General features: G+C 48.1%; 1 protein-coding gene across 1 annotated transcript; it reads left to right on the top strand.

Annotated features, from left to right (window-relative positions):
• The first annotated feature begins 853 nt into the window (after positions 1-853).
• Positions 854-9,196, top strand: LOC102433569 (vesicle-trafficking protein SEC22c-like). The gene is made up of 5 exons (XM_023749195.1): positions 854-1,023; positions 1,787-1,966; positions 4,048-4,166; positions 5,562-5,627; positions 7,448-9,196. Exons 1-5 carry the CDS (start codon positions 888-890, stop codon positions 7,646-7,648), a joined length of 702 nt encoding a protein of 233 aa, XP_023604963.1. The 5' UTR covers positions 854-887; the 3' UTR covers positions 7,649-9,196.
• Positions 9,197-10,738: the final 1,542 nt, after the last annotated feature.

Genomic DNA, 10,738 nt, shown 5'->3' with positions numbered 1-10,738 from the left:
TTTTCCATTGATTTTAGAGAGAGCAGAAAGAGGGGAAGAGACAGAGAGAAACATTGATGTGAGAGAGACACATCGATTGGTTGCCTCCCACATGCGCCCCCACCAGGCTGGGGATCAAGCCTGCAACTGGTATGTGCCCTTGACCGGAATTGAACCCTGGACCTTTCAGTCCGCAGGCCGACGCTGTAACCACTGAACCAACCCAGCTAGGGCTGAGCTTATACTTTATACTCCCCACAGGCTAGGAATTCCTAAGCCACGGTTCAAATATCAGTGTCAGTTCCACACTGATGACACAGGAGCATCAGGCCAAGGCAAATGCAGACCCTCATGAAGAGTGAGCCTCAAGTCAGGCCTCAAGGGAGTCCCCCAGGAGAAAGCAGGCTCCGCAGTGACCAGCCGTCAGCAAAAGTGACAAACACTGGAGGAGAAGGCCCACAATGCGTGGGAGTCAGGAGGCAACACAGAAAGGGAAAGTCGAGTCCCCAGAACTTGAAATAATAGCGTGACAGCCTGAAAGGAGTGGGTGTCATTTCAGGATGCCCGTCTGACTCAGTGTTAGAACACCTTTTGATGTAGATTAAAAAAGAAAATCATTTTCCTCTAAGATGCAGAGAAGTCTGAGGCTACTTCCCTCTAATGGAACATGCACCTTCAGATATGAATAATGGCAGATACCGCTATACATTTCAGAGGAAGTATAAGAAAGGCGCAGACCCAGGTAGGTCTAGCTGAGGACACATATATGCAACCAGCAGGTCCAGAGTGGAGGCGAGGTTGTGTCTGGGTGTGGGGGGCGGGGTGAGGGGAAGTCCATGGGTCTGCTCCTGCTAATGTAGATGTCACCCTTTTGTTTCAGCTTTTCTTCTTCAGGGGATGTGGCCTGCATGGCTATCTGCTCCCACCGGTGCCCAGCAGCCATGGCCTTCTGCTTCCTGGAGACCTTGTGGTGGGAATTCACAGCTTCCTATGACACCACCTGCATTGGCCTAGCCTCCAGGCCATACGCCTTTCTGGAATTTGGTTTGTAACCCTCTTTTGTATTTACTGTTCTCGCTCATGGCGTGTGTAGATTTGTAGTTTAGATTTGGCTTTGACCCTCAAGGAAAGTCATTGGAGGTGTGGTAAGATATCCCTGGAGAACAGCCGTCTATCCTGAGATTTTTACAGGGATGGGAGAGGCCTGGGAACTTCGAGGTTTAACCCTCTGGCTTGTCATCTCTCCAGAGCCTTGGGGCAGCTGGAGGGATGGTGAGAACTGTACAGGTCAGTCACCACAGCCCTGGCGAGTGGGGTCAGCAAACTGTGGCCCACGGGCCAAAAACTTGGCAATAAATCAGTGCTAACATAAATAAAAGAATGAAAACCAATGCCTTTCAAATATATAATCCTGGTTGGCACAGCACAGTCACGTTCATGTGTCATTTTTTTCTCACATGCCTTTTCTTGAGATAACCAGGTCGAGAATAACCATCCCCATTTTTTAAGCTTAGAAATATTCTGCAAGTTGTTAGGATTATACTGTCACAAGTGGCTGAGCTAAGAATCAAGTCCTCTTCCCCCGACCCCCTTGTCACTGAGGTGAATTTCAATCACTTTGCTCCGGAGAGACTGATATGACTAGTCGTGCTATGGAGGGATCGTTTGACCTTTGTGTATAACCTGACACTCTGGAGAGTCTGGCTGACATTAGCCTGATTGGAAATGTGAAGTTCACTTTGTACATATTGTCTTATAACACCCGTTGTGAAGAAAATCCTCAGCTTGGGGTGCTCTCTTGTTGCAGACAGCATCATTCAGAAAGTGAAGTGGCATTTTAACCATGTGACTTCTGCTCAGTTGGGGAGCAGCTTAGAAAAGATTCAGGAGGAGCTGGAGTTCCAGCCTCCAGCGGTTCTCACTCTGGAGGACCCAGATGTGGCAAATGGGGTGATGAACGGTCACACGCAGATGCCCTTGGAGCCTGGTAAGTGGCCTGCTACTCTCGGAGGTTGCTGAAGGTGAGGGGATGTTATATATTTCAAAGGGACATTGAATTCTTTCACTAGGAAGGTATTTTTTTTTGGGGGGGGGATCTGTGGAAATACCTTGTATATTAATATATTTCCTGGGTGGCCGTTTTAAGAAACTTGACAGTTATAACAGTGAGTTGATCTGAGGGGAGGTGACTCTTATGATGAATTTCAGGAAAAGAGTGACTTGGCAGATTGTTTTCTTAACCAGGATGAAGTCTACGGGTTTGACTGTTGTCAAGGAGGTTCATTCTCTTTTCCTGGAAGTCACTTGTACAGATTTGTACACCTGTCTTCCTGTCTATCCATCCATCCATCCATCCATCCATCCATCTAGCTATCTGTTCTTTATCTTTATTCCTTTGACAATGAATCTTTATCTCATCACTTAGTGAAATACTGCAAGTCTCCACTGAGAGACCCCGTTCTCCTTGATGGAGGGCCGGGAGGGCTAGGGGACGAGTGTGGGCAGGGCCAGAGCCAGGGCTTCTGTTGCTCTCACTGCCTGGTTCTCCGTGAGAACTGGGGGCCTCCCTCTATCCCTGCGGACACCTGAGTCCTTATCTGATGAATGAGGTGTTAATGAATGTGATCACATGCCCTGGCATTCTCTGACAGTCTGGCATTACACTCAATGCCTGACATATAATGAAGCATGATTGTTAGTATTCCTTGTTTGTTTTTTTAAAAAATATATTTTATGGATTTTTCACAGAGAGGAAAAGAGAGGAATAGAGAGTTAGAAACATCGATGAGCTGTTTCCTGCACACCCCCTACTGGGGATGTGCCTGCAACCAAGCTACATGCCTTTGACCAGAATTGAACCTGAGACCCTTCAGTCTGCAGGTCTACACTCTATCCACGGAGCCAAACCAGTTAGGGCAGCATTCCTTGTTTACAGTTATACACAATTAAACCTGCTCTTAGTTAAGGTGGATATTTACATTGTAAGGATTTTGTAATGGTGAAGAGCTGAATTTTGCTCTGAAAGAGCTGTCTATACTACAACAATCTAATTATTTTAACTTTTATGCTAAACTCATTGCTTGAACTTTAAAAGTTGTATATTAAAAGTGTTCATGCTTTTGGCTTAACCTTGTGTTTTAATTTCATGTTTTGACCAACAAATTCCTGGATTGGCTCTCAGGCTAGTCAGTCAGTTGTAATTTATGTTGGGAAGGAAGACTGGCTGGTTGAGCCCCTCCTTTGCCGTATCTGAGATGGGGTAACTTTGTGACATAAGTTTTGTTTTTTAACCACTTGGACAAGAGGAGCAAATACTTGCCTATCCTTCTAGGACATTATACTGTGGTTTGGCTCACCCTGTTGTCCTGAGGCTAGAACCTGTGCAGGTAGCACATTCTGTTCTAACAGGAACATTGACTTGCTCGGTGGAGACCCTAACACCAACAATAGGCATCAGTGGGGTTGCAGCTTGCAGCAAGCTGTCTGTGTGTGCGTGTGCATGGCCGTGTATGTGAGAGATGAAAGGACAAGGAAGGATGATTTAGAAAGAGCACAGCAAGAGAAATCCTGACTTAAAGCAGTTTACCGGTATGGCTTTATTTGTGAATTAGTTGTCAGTTTCTGAGAACATTTCTGTCACACACATCGACTCTCAGCTTGTAAAATGCTCCGCTCTTCTCTGACAAGGACAACATTCAGTGTCATGTGGGTTCCCGTCTTGTACTGGATAGTGCTTTGTTGTGGGGCCGGCTTGTGGATTGCAGGATGTGTAGGAGCATTCATCGCCTCTACCCAGTGGGTGCCAGTAATGGCCTGTCCCCAGTGTGACCATTCAGAACGTCTCGAGACATTGTCACGTGGCCATTGAGGAAATTCCCCTAGATTCCCAGATCCATTCTGCCTGTCATTTCTTGCCCTTCCCCTTCTAACTACAGCTGCTTTTTAAATTAACATGCATATTTAGCATAACTTGTCATTAGCGGAGGTCTAGATCATGTCTTCATTTATTTCTTTTCACGTAGAAGGCATTTTCACTAGACACTTACTATCTTTGTTTTAATTGTGAAGCTCCTAATTTCCGAATGGAACCAGTGACAGCCCTGGGTGTCCTCTCCCTTGTCCTCAACATCATGTGCGCGGCGCTGAATCTCATTCGTGGCATTCACCTTGCAGAGCATTCTTTACAGGTAACCTCTTTTTTTTTTTTTAAATATATTTTATTGAATTTTTACAGAGAGGAAGGGAGAGAGATAGAGAGTTAGAAACATCGATGAGAGAGAAACATCAATCAACTGCCTCCTGCACACCTCCCACTGGGGATGTGCCGGCAACCCAGGTACATGCCCTTGACCGGAATCGAACCTAGGACCCTTGAGTCCGCAGGCCGACGCTCTATCCACTGAGCCAAACCGGTTTCGGCTACAGGTAACCTTTTCTTTCCAGGTTAAATGGAAGGACATGTGGTGGAAGAAACTGATAACCTTATAACTGAAACACATATTTTATTTATAAGGTTATTATGTACTAAGGCCTTAAAATGCAAATAAAATTTTTATTTCTAATTTTACTCTTTGTAGTAAGTTGAACAAATATGAAACGTGTTCTTTCGTATCATTTTTCTAAGAAGCCAAAGGGGCCTTTGGGATACTGGTGAGAAATGGACAACTTGGTACAAGGGAGTCCGGCCCCCGTGGCCCTTGGGACCCCCGGAATCACTACAGGGCTGGGTTGTCCATGCTGGGCAAAAGTTTGAGTCTAGACTGATTGATATCATGCAGATCCCACTTCTCTGTGTCCTTGTCCAAAACTGTCACCAGGGAGTTGACTTTCCAGCCTGCTCCTCTCAAAGCACCTTTCTAGTCTCATGTTTTTAAATACTGTTTTTAAATTTTGAAATATTTCAAACACTTTATAAGAGTCTAGAATCATCATGAGCATAAGCAGGTATTACTTTCAAAGACAGAGCCACAGTGCTCATGCCCCAGTGCATGATGGCTGAAGTCTGAGGCATGGCTGCTGTTGAGTCTCAGGGCCCTGACGCAGGCCGGCCTGTTGGGGGAATGGCAGCAGGCCTGTGCTACAAGAGCCGTGACTGCCTGTTACCGCATCCTGTCTTCGGCCGTGTGTGGTGTGGTTCCCGCTCCTATTGTTTATGATGACTCATAACCTGTTACTTACCAATGTCCGTACACGCCAGAACTGGTGCCTGGCCAACAGGATGGTTAAGACACAGTCCCTGCCTCATGGGCACAGAGCAGAGTGTGGTGACGTCACTGAGGAGGCGCAGAACCTGGGCATGGGAGGAATTAGGGAAAGCTTGGTATTGACAGATGGGGAGGACTTTAAGAGGTGGCGAGGTCGTTGGGGGCATTTCAGGTTGAGGGCTTAGCACAGATGCGTGGGGAGGGCGCACGGTGTGCCCAGGTCATTGAAGACAATTGCACATCAACCCCTGGTTGATAGATAAACAGGGACTCGTGTCTCACCCAGCCAGGGATTGTGTGCTGTCAACCATGCCAGACCGGATCGTGTTTCCTTTCACCTAAATATTCCTTTTCTTGTGTTCCTCCTATTTGTTTTAGGTTACCCACGAGGAAGTTGGAAATATTCTGGCTTTTCTTATTCCTTTCGTAGCCTGCATTTTCCAGGTGAGTGAAATGTTGATAGTGTGCCGAGTGGGTTAAACCCATGGCCTTATTTCCTTCTTTGTCTTGGAACCATCAGCACGTTTCTAGATTCTAATTTTGTTCCACCAAGGCCTTGGTTCAAATCATGGACAACGTGGGCTCTAGGCCCATCCTGCCCTCACCTCTCATTTAACGGAGTGAGAACTTTGGGCTCAGCAAGGAAACGCTGGGCTGCAGGGCCTTCCATGGTGTCAGGCAGAGAGCAGGGATGGACGTGGCCTTGCCTCCGGGGAGGGGGGGATGCGATGGCAGGGGCTGGGCGGGGCCTGCCTTGCCGCAGCAGGGCCTTGCCTCCTGCTTGTTGTTGGACAACCCAAGTGCAGAAACGTCCTTCTGCAGAGGTCACGGCTGCGGCTGCATGTGTGTTTTTAAAACAAGGAGAGGTAAAAAGTGTTTTAAATAGTAGTACTGCCCTAGCCGGTTCGGCTCAGTGGATAGAGTGTCAGCCTGCAGACTGAAAGGTCCCAGGTTTGATTCCGGTCAAGGGCACATACCCAGGCTGTGGGCTCCATCCCCAGTGTGGGGCATGCAGGAGGCAGCCGATCAATGATTCTCTCATCATTGATGTTTCTTTCTCTCCCTCTCCTTTCTTCTCTGAAATCAATAAAAGTATATTAAAAAAATAATAGTACTATCTGACTCAAATCTGCCCTTAGGGAATGAAACAAAAATTATAACATCAGAGAGCCTTGATTATTATTTAGTTATTTTCAGATAAGATGCATATGTAAGGGGTGGAGTAAAAAGGAGCTTTTGAATCTCCAAACGCAGAGTTAATTCTAGTAAAAACCTGGCTGTGATTCTCTTGTCCTCCACTGGGCTAGGATTTAATACTTTCTCATCTTCAAGTTTTTTTTTAAATTAAAATTTCTGTTCTTAGGGCACTTCCTCTCTCTTCCACACCCTAAATGGTGTATTTTTAAAGAATTTCATGATTGTGCAAAAAGAAATTTTTATCCCAAAATGGAAAATGCCCTCAAACTTTAGAAACAAGTCTCGGAAACCATGTGTGTTGCCTGTGGACGGTTCGTGGAGCTGCGTTTCAGGCTGCGGGATCTTACAGCCCCCCCACCAGTCCCCTAACTGCCTTTTCATTTGTTAGCTCTTTAAATGGGGATCTCTCCCTCCCTGAGCTAAGCCTTGGTCAGATTGCCCAGTGTTTTGAGAAAGTACTTTTTTTTTTAACATCAAAGCAAGAAGCTGTTTCCACCTTTTGCAGAACAAGAACAGCCTCTTTTCCATGTGAGAGCCCGACACAAAATATCAGTCCCTCTCCCCGCTGAGACCTTCCCATCTCCGACAGGAGAGGCTTTTGAGGATCTGATAAGGGAGCTGTCTGGGGGACAACAGACCCTGTGGGCCTATAACTCAGGAAGCGCTAAGCTGGGAAAAGCATAGCTCCTCTCACCGCCTTTCTCACCTGCCATGAGCCCCTGGGAGGTGAGAGGCCAGTCAGGCTTGTTGGGTGTCCTGGCCTGGCTGTCTGCCCTGACCCCCCCTCTTCTTCCTCTGCATTTCTGTCTGTATTTCCTAAGCTTCTTTCAGGAGTGCGATGTTCTGATTCCTCCTGTGATACCTGTTTCACTTTCCTTCTCTCTTCCAAATCTCCACTTCCCGCCAGTGGGAGTACCCAGCGAGTGGCAGCCTCATTGTGATGAGTTCAGTGTAATAAGCTAACGTGGGTGAAATGACGCACGTGGCAGGTGTGAGAAGTGAATCTTGCATCTGGCCCGGGGCCATTTCACCGCCCGATTGGACCTCCCCTCCTGCTGTCATTTCAGTGTTACCTGTACCTGGTCTACAGTCCAGCCAGGACGACGAAGGTGGTGCTGATGCTGCTCTTTATTTGCCTGGGCAACGCGTACCTGCACGGGCTGAGGAACTTCTGGCAGATCCTCTTCCACGTGGGCGTGGCTTCCCTGTCTTCGCACCAGATACTGACGAGGCAGCTCCAGGAGAAGCCGGCTGACTGTGGAGTGTGAGGAACGGGCCCTCCCTCTTTCTCATGAGGGTCATCTGTGTTTCCCTTTTGGCTTCTCGACTTCACCTCCAGTTTCCATTCTTGAAGTTCATTTGGACCAGACGGGACTGAGCGAGGTTGGGGACTTCGGACAGGTGCAGTGGAGGCATGGGGTCGCTCGATGCCCAGGCCCCGTTTCGAGCTGAGCGTTACTGCCGGCTCTCCAGTTCGGCACGTTTACCTAGGACGGCAGACGCTGGGCTGAATTCAGACAGAGCGTATCGGAAGACCAGAAGGGAATTCTTTTGGTCTTTTAAACCGAATGATGCAATAAACCCCTAGATTCAGTAGTGCTAGTTTTAGTGATAGGCAGTTGTCTCTGAGGAACCGCGTTCAAATCCATATCAGCGTTTTAGTCTACATGTGACTTGATTAGGTTTTTTTGAGGGTCAGTACAGGGTGAATTAAAAACTTAAAAATATGGTTCATGAATTAAGCAACATAAATTTTGTTTACATTTTTGATAACAGGATAGTTATCAATAGGATACTTTTAGAACAGTTAAATATATTTTGGATATAAATTGAACTTATCTACATTTAGGGTAAGGACAGACTTAAGCTGAGAAAATGGTTAAGAAAGCTCAGTTTATTTAATTTATAAATATAACCTTGTATGGTGGTGAGACAGTGTGGGTACGGCGATGTTTTGTATGTATGTGCAGGGCATATCTGAATATTTTAAAAAATTAATTGAGCAAGATTCCTTGCCGCGGGTCTGGAACTGGAGCAGGGGAGCCACACGGATTCCCACAGGCGCACTTTTCGGACGCCGGTGGGAGAGGCTGCTGCCGGCAGCCTTGCAGTGGCAGCTGGGGCCTGTCATTTTACTGATGAACACTCGACTTTGTGTACCTGTTCCCAGAGGACCTCCCAAATTAATCACTCCTCTCCGCCTTTCCCAGTCATCTTAGTTGGATCAAGGGCCTCATTTTTTATGAATAAGAGTTAAGTAGGTGTTAACTTTTTAAAAACTTGACAAATATAGAATTAACCCTGTGCTCAGAAAGCCTTTTCTTTATCTCACTGTCCAAATACTGAGTGATCATCGTTCCCCCAAACATGGCTCTGGGTCCGATCTTAGCTTGTCTAGGACCATCCAGGGGCCAGTTTGGAAGCTGCCCCTAGATTGTTGTTGGTGGAAGTCTGGGATCCGAATAGCTCAGCCACAGTTGTATGGGATACTTTGAGTGGAATTATGTAGTCTTGATAAGTTAAAAAAAATCCTATTTTGGTAGTTTTTATAAGTTGAAAAGCAGTGCAAGAGGTATTGCGCACAGGAGAAAGCAAGGGTATTGTTTCAGTGGATTCGCCGTCCTTGGTTATTCCTGATGGTGTCTTGCTACTGAGCCACCTTGGTATCACTTTAAGAAAAACAAGTGTATGTGGCTGGGAACTGTTGTGGAACTGTTGCCAGAGTGATTTTATTTTCTTATTATGGAATTTTCTATTTTTACTCAAATAAAATATCTGGATATGAAAGTCCTACTGGCAACACCCTCCGATGGAAACCTCAGCGTTGTCTCTCTATTGATTTTGGGTCTGCAGAATTCTGGCACTTCCAGCAGGTGAATGGTCAGCCTTTCTGGGAGATCGTTTTGAGGAGATGGTGAAATAGAGGGGGAAGCCAAGGAGGCGAGACACATCCTTCTATGGTAGAAGCACAAAGAAGCTGTAAAAGTTGGTAGAACAGCTTATGAATGACTTGTTTTCTTTTCGAGCCCATGAGCTTGCCCTGCAGCCCCGAGCCCCAGAGGCCTTGAGCGTCTGAGCCTGTGACCCACTTCCAGCCAGCATTGCAGACTGGGGGTTCCCCCTCCCTGGGGAGTGCCCCCAGCAAAGCATTGCAGGCTGTGCTGGAGGGGGTCCCCCCTGCCTGGGGAACCACTCCAGCAAAGCATTACAGGCTGTGCTGGAGGGGGTCCCCCCTCCTGGGAAACACCCCAGAAAGCATTTCAAGACTGTGCTGAGGGGTCCCCCTCCCGGGGAGTGCCCCAGCAAGCACTGCAGGCTGTGCTGAGGGTTCCCCCCTGCTGGGGAACACTCCAGCAAGCATTGCAGGCTGTGCTGAGGGGTCCCCCCTCCCTGGGAACGCCCCAGCAAGCATTGCAAGACTGTGCTGAGGGGTCCCCCTCCTGGGAACCACCCCAGCAAGCATTGCAGGCTGTGCTGAGGGGTCCCCCTGCTGGGAACACCCCAGCAAGCATTGCAGGCTGTGCTGAGGGGTCCCCCTCTTGGGAGTGCTCCCTGCATTAGCCGTCATGGTCTCCACACTTGAGTGACTGTGGTCTTGGGGTTTGAGGTTTCCTTTTGCAAGTTAAAGGGAGAAGAGGACCAGCCAAGCAGTACAAACGCATGACCACCCACACACACACACACACACACACACACACACACACACTGTTTAACTGAAATCCAGCTGAGAGAGGCCTCAGCCCACTGGAGGGAGAAACTGCTGATAGGAAAGAAGGACTGGAGATTTCGTCCAAGGCCAAAACCAGCTCAGGGGTGACTTGGTCCAGGCCTGAAGTTTTGGGCCCCCCCCCGCCCCCCCCCACACACACACACAGGATGAGGTCTGGGACAAGATGAAATGAAACCTCACAAGTGCCTTCTGGTATCAGCTCCTGCAAGATCAGGAGCGTCAGTGTTGTGTCCTGTCGAGTGTCCCGGCGGGAATGCGGCTCGGGCTCCCGAGCAGGGTTTCCCCTTCCCCTGGATGCCGTGGGGGAGGCACGGGGACTCTGTTGCTTTCCGTGCCCCCGGCGAGCCTGGCTGTGACCAGGACCCTTCCGGGCGGTCCTTTTCCTGAGTGGAGCTAGTTGGCACCTTTGGGGTGGGATTCCCTCTGGTACTAGAGGCCCCTCTGCCTGTGGCAGGAGGAATGGGAACGCTGTTGACAGGCACTGAGTCAGGGCCCAGCATTTTAAAGGTCTTTGAGGGCTGTGAGAAGGGTGTTTGGAGGAGTGCTGAAACGAAAACATTGAATCATCATTTCATCATTTCTATCAACCTCACCTTGAGCTCCATTCTTTTCCCAGACGCCCTTCTCC

This window comes from Myotis lucifugus, unplaced genomic scaffold (assembly GCF_000147115.1).
Source record: "Myotis lucifugus unplaced genomic scaffold, Myoluc2.0 scaffold_3544, whole genome shotgun sequence".
In the NCBI taxonomy this organism is placed as follows: domain Eukaryota; kingdom Metazoa; phylum Chordata; class Mammalia; order Chiroptera; family Vespertilionidae; genus Myotis; species Myotis lucifugus.
The sequence above is the reverse complement of the archived record's forward strand: the minus strand, read 5'-3'. Positions and strand labels throughout refer to the sequence as shown.